The sequence below is a fragment of the Tiliqua scincoides genome, chromosome 11 (assembly GCF_035046505.1).
Source record: "Tiliqua scincoides isolate rTilSci1 chromosome 11, rTilSci1.hap2, whole genome shotgun sequence".
Classification (NCBI taxonomy): domain Eukaryota; kingdom Metazoa; phylum Chordata; class Lepidosauria; order Squamata; family Scincidae; genus Tiliqua; species Tiliqua scincoides.
This window is the reverse complement of record NC_089831.1, coordinates 24846968-24855641: the sequence shown is the minus strand read 5'-3', so window position 1 is coordinate 24855641 and position 8674 is coordinate 24846968. Positions and strand designations below refer to the sequence as shown.

Below are 8674 nucleotides of genomic sequence, written 5' to 3'. Positions count from 1 at the left end.
TGAAGAACCAAACAGTGGCGCTCAGGACCTTGGTTTAGGATTCTGTTCACAATTTGCCCTTGGAAAGGTGACCCGGGCAAAAGCAGCCATGGAGGCTGGGACATGGCTTAGAAGGCAGAGGGGGAAAGTGTGTAGAACTAGTGACGATGTCTAGATTACAAGTATGAGTGGCAGGGAGTAACTGCGATTTTTAGGACAAGGAACCAAGTGGGCAGGGGGCAAGGAGTCAATGCCGGGGTGGGGGAGCTCAGACATGTACAAAATGCCACTGCGGAGGCCGGCTCTGCTTTGCCTGGCTCTGCTTTGCCACGACCAAGCAGATGGTTCCGACAAAACCCACACACCCATTTCAGCACCAAGGTTCGTTCCCTGCCAGATCCGCTGCAAGTGAGCAGCAAAATGCCCACAGCAAGGAGAGGAACTGCCTGGTGGTTTCCCCACAACCGTGTGCCCCCGTAAAACTCAGTTCTGTGAACAGAATCCCTCAGCTCAAGGATCAGAACATTGGCTGCAAAAGTGTTTGTTGTTTTATTTGCATTAAGATAACATTTTTTTTGTTTCTCGTCTGAGAATCGAATGAAATGCTGAGCCTTTTCCTCCGCTCTGTATGTGTCTGCCTGCCCTAAGCGTCCATCCTGTGGATGCTGCATACCAGGGCCAGCCCAAGATGCCCTGGAGCCTGAGGTGGTGTGCCAAACACTGTGCATGTCCCTCCCTGACTGGTGGTGCACCAGCCTCTGCTCACCCCACTCCCTGTCTTGGAAAAAAGAGGGGGGGTCAAGGCAGAAATGTCACTGATGTTCCAGTTCACCGCTCTTCTCCACTCTTCCCCTTCTGCTCCACCCCCCTCTTCCTTTTCCAATCCAGGGAGGAGGAGCAGCTGTGTAGCACTGGAGGTGAGCAGGCAGATGAAGTGCCTGCCAATTCGCTGCCTGAGGCGGCCTCCTCAGCTGACCTCACGGATGGCCGGCCCTGGCACCTAACCAGGAAGATCAGGGAGCTGGCCAAGGAGCCTTCTGCATTTAGAGCAGGAAAGTGGTGCTGTTTTTCTGCAGTGTCCTGCAAGCCTGGGACACTGAACCAAGCAGTGGTGCTGAAGGCATTTAATGGCATCAGGACGTAATGTGGTTAAGGCCCCTGCATGAATTCTAAGCTGCTGGACATTATCTTAATTAGATGATCTTGGTAATCCCCAGGCAGGGGTTGGACAGTATGCATATTTGCTGTTTCTGAAAGCAAGGGGCAGAATCACCTGATTCTCCCAGGCCACCAGAGGGTGGGGGTCAGGGGGAGGGCAGGGGAGTTCTCAGAATACATGATGGAAAGGTATGGGGGAGGGGAACCAGCCTGCAAGCAGTGACACCAAGGTCAAAGGCAGGAGCGGGACCAAAGAGGGCAGGAGTGCCTACACTGGGGGAAGAGAAGGTGCATGTGGCTTCAGGTGCCACGCAGTATATTACACTTGTGCAGCGCAGTGGTTAAGAGCATGAGCCGTTAGCTGAAAAGGATGAACCAGGACGGTGTGGTGGTTTGGGAGCAGGACTTAGACCTGGAAGATCCAGGTTCAAATCCCCACTCAGTCAGGTAGCTTCCTAGGTGGCCTTGGGCCAGACACCATCTCTCAGCCCCGCTTACCTCGCAAGGTTGTTGTGAGGACAAAAGGAGGGGAGGAACCATGTACACCACCCTGAGCTCCTTGGAGGAAGGGTACGTATAAAAAGGTGGGAGCTAAATAGATAATAAAACAAATAAAAGGCTCCGTTTGCATTCCACTTCAGGCACGAGTTTGCCAGGCAGCCTTCAACGACCCAATCTCAGTTTCATCCCCTCATCTGTGATATGAGGGGGAGGGGGGAGTAGTGGCCTACCGGATAAACCTGCTATCACAGTGGCCAAAATGATGGCTGTGAAATGCTTTGAGCACATGGGGAGAGACAACAATAAACATCAAGGAATATTTATGATGATGAAGATTGGTATGGCCATGGGCCTGCTCTAAAGGCAAGAGTCTCTTTTCTAAATGGCTTTCCTGTGGAAAGAGGGGTTTGCAATCTAACTGGTGACACCCAGACCAGTGTTTTTGCCCCCTCCGATGTCAGTTCACTTATTCCTGCTGCTAGCTGGAAAACAAGAAAAAAGACCACAAAGAGGGCTACAGTCTGCAGTATTGCTGCTGCTTGACCACCTTTTGCCTAGCAAAGGGTTCTGTACATTTAAAAATAGCCAGAACATTTCTCCTCCATTTTCAGTCTGTTTCCAAGGAGAGACAATCAGGCACAAGTCTAAGGAGTCATGGCTGTCAAAATCACTTTGTAAGGCTGTTCTTTGTATATAACCCAAGTTACTTCACCCCATTCGCTTCAGAAGACCAGGCAAATTCCCTGGCACAAGGGTTGCGCCAGCTGGTCTTCAGGGTCACTTTGTCCCAAATGAGGAAATTGTCCAATGATTGCTGGAAGGGCTCCCTGCACCTCAGCAAAAGCAGATTTGCATCCATGGTCTGGCCCAAACAGTCTTCAACCAGCAGCTCATCCTCATCGCAACACAAGATCACCCTGGGTAAACATTTCTTTAACCAGCATATAATTAATCTGTGGAACTCCTTGCCATAGGATGTGATGATGGTGTCTGGCCTAGATGCCTTTCAAAGGGGATTGGGGAAACTGATAGAGGAAAAGTCCAACCCAGGTGACAAGCCACAATGGGTATGTGCAACCTCCTGGTTTCAGTAGTAGGCTACCTCTGAATTCCAGATGTAACAGCATGCAGGTTGTCCTGTGAGCAACCTGAGGCATCTGGAAGACCACTGTGAGATACAGGAAGCTGGGCAAGACGATCCAGCAGGGTTCTTCTCATGTTCTGATGAGGTTGAACAAGGTGGGGAAAAATACCAAACGCAAAGCAATTTGCCTTTAAAAAAAAAATCAATCACTTCCTTCTCTATACTACAAATCACAATTGCCCACCCTTTTTTCCTGCCAGTTGTTAAAAAGTGAGAGTGTTTAATTATTACCATTTTATCAAGCAGAAAGAAAATTTCCATATTCCTGCCTCTCACATCGCTATGCCCGTGTTCTTCTGCCCTTCGGAGCCCAAATTCCCTGACGGGCTACCGCAAGTGCCTTGAAGCGAATGCTTCTTTCATCAGACATCCCAACTGGTTCCACTGCATCAGATGAATCAAAGGGCCACTTGAATGCCTGTTAAATCCCGTCTCTGTGCTATATCATCTGATGCTTCAGGGAAAGAAGTAATTATTTCCCCTTTTCCACATAGGGCCAAATCACAGGCTCACGTGACAAGGAATCAGCAGCTCAACCATATTAATTAACAGTATTATTATTAACAGTATTTATATACCGCTTTTCAACTAAAAGTTCACAAAGCGGTTTACAGAGAAAAATCAAATAACCAAATGGCTCAACCATATAGTCAATTTTGCTCTCATAATAAGGTCGTTAGCTATCATCACACTTCCGTCTCTCCCTTTCTGCAAGGAGCAGAAGGTGTTGAGCACAACAGCCCTGCAATGCAGGCAAGGTAGTGACTGACCCATGGCTGAGTCAGAACTGAAACGCAGGTCTCCCAATTCTAGCGTTGTTTACACATCACAGTGACTCAAGGTTCACTGCAATGATCGACACCCCCTGCAACACACCCCAACCCCTAACTTTTTCTACACAAATCAGAATACAGCAAGTCTTCACTTAAAGTTGTTTCGTTATAAAGTTGATGAGGAGAAAAAACAATTTCCCAGTTGAGGCCACTGTACACGTGGAGTTTGGACATTCTCCCCAGGCCTGTGTGGGTTTCCTCCGGCCCAGAAAGCTCACATTTATTTCAATGTCTAATACAGAAAGTATTTCGCCTTTTCAGCCACACTAGACGATGTTCCAGAACCACCTTTCAGAGTGCGATACCAGAGTCTTTCGAGACTGAAGGTTGCCAACTGGCAATACATAAAGTGCACAATCCTATGCAAGTCTACTCAGAAGTAAGTCCTATTGTGTTCAATGGGACTTACTCCCAAAGTGTTTTGGGTCTCTAGTAACTCTTGTTTACATAGATATCAGATACTACCCTACAGAAAAATTGTTTTTTGTTGCAAGCTGCTTCTCATAAAGTTGCAGTTTTCAAGAACCTCTCGACAACTTAAAGGGAGAACTTGCTCTGCATGAAATTCATTTAGCTGTATTTGAAATGGATTGCCAAGTATGCTTTTCGCACTCTGGGAATGAAAAGCGACAAGCACAGTAAAGCATCATTCAAGCCACACTCTCACGACCCCCTTAAAAAAGAAACCAACAAGAAATAACAACCAAATCAATAGATTTCCAAAACTGGCAAGAGATCAGAAGTGGGGCCCAGAGACTGAACGAAAGGCTTGTGCTCCAGTCCTTCCAATTCAGCTTGGCTGGTTCTTTCACTTGTTCTCTGAGGTTGCCTTTTCTCCAGAAAACCACAAACACTGAACTGTAACCAAGACCCTGATGTTGCTGAAGGTCTCTTCACCCTGCCCCTTGACAGAAGCCTTGAGCTCTTGTGCCACCAACCAGCTGAGAGGTGGAATTATTAAACTAACACAAAGGGATGAAGGCATCCTTTGGAAACAGCAGGGGGTGGGGCCCTAACTGCAAACCCTACCCACTAATGATGGAGGGGCTGGGGTTGGGAAAATACCCCAAGGGAGCTTCCAGTTCTTACCCTGTTCCCATGTAAAGGCTCAGCCCAGGGAGACTGCAAAGGGGCACAAGCTACCCTGAACCCTGGTCCAGAGGCTTCTCAGAACTCCACCGTTGTGTCACTGAGCGAGAGAGCAATTTTAGGCACACACAGAACAGAACCCTGCTTCGACAGGCCCTCTCCTTCGTTCCCCGAACTGGGGTGGTGACCCACAGCCAGCCACGAGAGGCTGGCAGAACCAAAGAAGATCTGCCCACCACTGAACACATCCAGAGAGAGATGGCCAAGTGCCGAAGACAAACAGTGACAGTGAAACAAAGGTGGGCAACCACATCCTCCAAACGTGCATTTTGGTTTGAATGAATGCAGATGAAGGATTGGAGGGGGATTACTCATGAGCCAGATGTACAGTATGAACACACAGAGACTTCTTGTTTATAGCTAGAGTCTTTTCACTTGCTTTTATGAACAATTATGTTTTCTAATTAAAGGAGAGGGGTATTTTAACACCCCCTCCCCATTGACAAAAGCTGCTTAAGGATGCCAGATAAAGTCATGAGTATCAAAGATGCCCAAACTCACACTTATGCTGTGCCTTCTTTCCTCTTTCCAGGTCCTATCATCAAGATTGTTCAAGGCCTGACTCCACACTTGAGGAGGAGCCCTGTTGCCAAGGGCTGTAGCCTTAGTGCGACAGGTGCGACAGGTTACTATGAAGCACCTGCCATGCTTGCAAGACCAGGAAGCAACACCTGCCAACTGCAAGCAATTAAACATGCAATCAGCGGCACCGTTCCAGCTCGCAACACATTTTCCACGTGGCCCTGAGATGGAACTGGCTTCCAGCCCTGGCTGTCATCAGTCCCTGAAAGGTACTCTCTTCCGACAAGCATCCTGTGTCAATGTCAGGCAATGCAAAGACTATCCAGGCTAGAGGTGCACAGACCCCTGAAACCAATGGCTTCCTGGGACATTTTCAGACAATTGACAACATTTGTTCCACACGTGTTGCAGGGCACACAATTGTCTTTCCTGAAAGTGGCCATTCTGCTCTGGGGAGATGGTTGCCTTCCCAGATTCTCATAAAAACATCAGAACAGCCCCGCTGGATCAGGCCACAGGCCCATCTAGTCCAGCTTCCTGTATCTCACAGCGGCCCACCAAATGCCCCAGGGAGCACACCAGATAACAAGAGACCTGCAAGGCCTCCTGGGAATTGTAGTTAAGAACATAAGAACAGCCCCGCTGGATCAGGCCAGAGGCCCATCTAGTCCAGCTTCCTGTATCTCACAGCGGCCCACCAAATGCCCCAGGGAGCACACCAGATAACAAGAGACCTGCAAGGCCTCCTGGGAATTGTAGTTAAGAACATAAGAACAGCCCCACCGGATCAGGCCACAGGCCCATCTAGTCCAGCTCCCTGTATCTCACAGCGGCCCACCAAATGCCCCAGGGAGCACACCAAATAACAAGAGACCTGCAAGGCTTCCTGGGAATTGTAGTTTAAAAACATAAGAACAGCCCCACTGGATCAGGCCAGAGGCCCATCTAGTCCAGCTTCCTGTATCTCACAGCGGCCCACCAAATGCCCCAGGGAGCACACCAGATAACAAGAGACCTGCAAACTGGTGCCCTCCCTTGCATCTGGCATTCTGACATAGCCCATTTCTAAAATCAGGAGGTTGCAGATACACATCATGGCTTGTACCCCGTAATGGATTTTTCCTCCAGAAACTTGTCCAATCCCCTTTTAAAGGCGTCCAGGCCAGATGCCGTCACCACATCCTGTGGCAAGGAGTTCCACAGTCCGACCACACGCTGAGTAAAGAAATTCTCAGATGATGGGTGACTCTTCCCCCCCACCCCCTCATTTGGGCCACAAATAACCAGTACATAAATAAGGGGGGCAAGCTAATAAATTTTGTTGTGGGTCAATACCTACAGTGGACATTTGCAAAGCTACCATGGGCTATCAGACACAGGTTTAAATATAAACAAATTGTGTCTCGAATGAACCCTGGCTGACCTTGGGCAAGTCACTTTATCGTGTGCAACTCAATCCTGTGCCTATTTACCTGGAAGTAAAGACTGAATGCTATCTGTGCTATGCAAATGATGAATAAAAACAGATCCTGGCAAAAGATCCCAGGAGTGTCTTTGGGAGGGGGGATGCTCTACTCCTCTATCGCAGTTAGAAGATAGGGAGAGGAAAGAGGCAACGGCAAGCTGCTCACAGAAAATTAAGAAATGCCAGCAGGCAGTTCAATCTGAAGAGGGGAGAAAAAGTACTAAAGGAAAAGCAGAGAGATGGGAAAATGTACCTTTTTATATACTTTTGAGTCCCCAGCCCCATTTTGCTGGCTGGGCTCTGAAGGGACCTGGGTGTGTAATTAAGCAGTTGTAAAACATTCAAGATAAGTGGAGCCTTCAAACCAACCAAAGGGGCCACCCATGGAACCAAAACAAGATGCGGGTTTCAAAAAGGAGAGTAATGTGACTTCAGGCAGTGGGAGAAAAGCAACCACTAATCCTGAGCATCTCGTCTCATGTCGGTCCTCCTGCCTTCTCGGCTTACACAGCCAGGAAACCCTTCCGCAGCGCAGCAATAGGAAACACACTGTGGTCACCGCGTCCACCAACAGAGCCCCCTGCTAAAGTCCCAAAGGAAATGGGGCAGAACCGAAGCCACTCAGCATGATGGCTTACAGGCTGGGTTACTGGGTGCCACCTGATGTGGTGTCAGTCACACACACACCCCACACACCATTTAAGGGTTTTACTTGCCTACTGTGACCATAGAAGCTGAATTAATTGTTCAAACTATTCCTCCTCCTCCATTCCCCAACTGTGTAGAACCAAGATGGGGACCACACAGGGGGCCATCCTCAAGGACTCTTACCTAAAGTTGCAATCCTACACACCCCTATCCTACACACTCCTATCCCACTAAACTCAAGGAGCCTTAGTTCTGAGTAGACCCACCTAGGATTATGCTGCTGTTGTACAACAGCAGTTCAAACACTGCGCAGTCCAATTTTACAAGACAGAGTCTCCCTCCTGAGGCTGCTGCACTCTGATGTGAGCTAAAAGTGCCACAGCAAAGGTTATGGCTGCAATGTGGGGCGCTGAACAGTGAGCTCAGTCACTTGCACAAACTCTCTCCAACTTCTGCAAACTGGACTTGTGAGGGTGCCCAGGGCTTCAACTCCAGCCCCCCAAATCTCTCGTCCCCTCTTCCTTGAACCTGACAGTCCTTCCTCCATCCTTCGCTTTCAGAGGTCCCGAGCTGTGCAAGAGACACGGCGCAAAAGAAGCAGGCTCCCCGCTTACCTCTGTGAAGCCCTCGTGCAGAATATCCACTAGATTTCCCCTAGCCAGGCAGGCAAGCATTCTTCAGAAGCCCACCCGAGGGGCTGAGTTCTCCTTGGAACATGCAGAGTGACTTCTCCAGCCCAGGGTACGACCTCGTCCTCCTCCTCTTCCTCCTCCTCCGAAAGACAAAGACCCGCAGCTCATGGGGGGCCTCGTTCATAGTCCCATCTGTGCAGCCCGGCCGTTCCTGCAGGCAGGATACTTGAGCCAAAGTCAAGACTCGCAACTGGGCATGCTCAGGAGGGCGCCACTGGGAGAAGCGGCAGGCTAGATGTCACACGCTGCTCTGTTCCTATAGAAACACCTCCCCGGCAGGCCCAAGAACTGGTCAGGGAAAACATCTGAAACCGATTTCAAGTGCCTGCCGGGCCTCTCTGCCTGACACAGAGCAAGCTGTGTGCAGAGTAGAGCTGGGGGGGGGGGTCAACTCCAGCTTGGCTCAGGAGGAAACACCAGGAGAGAGGCTGGCAGCACCACCAGCTCTGCAACGGGGGGCGGGGGGGGGGTGGGACACAAATTTTGCAGGAAGCCAAAAATCAGCTCCAGTGGCAACGCAGCAAGCCAGACCAGAGCCGATCAATCTGCCACCTTGTCCATCTTGAGACAGGCTGCACACAGG

At 49.6% G+C, this 8674-nt stretch overlaps 1 protein-coding gene across 2 annotated transcripts in view; it reads right to left on the bottom strand.

Annotated features, from left to right (window-relative positions):
• The window catches only part of LOC136662298 (dixin-like), a 34783-nt gene extending 26551 nt beyond the window's left edge, over positions 1 to 8232 (bottom strand). For both annotated transcript variants that reach the window (XM_066639466.1, XM_066639467.1), the window contains exon 1: positions 8014 to 8232. In XM_066639466.1, the coding sequence (XP_066495563.1) occupies positions 8014 to 8073 (60 nt within the window). In that variant the 5' untranslated portion in view covers positions 8074 to 8232. The remainder of the gene's footprint in view (positions 1 to 8013) is intronic.
• Positions 8233 to 8674: the final 442 nt, after the last annotated feature.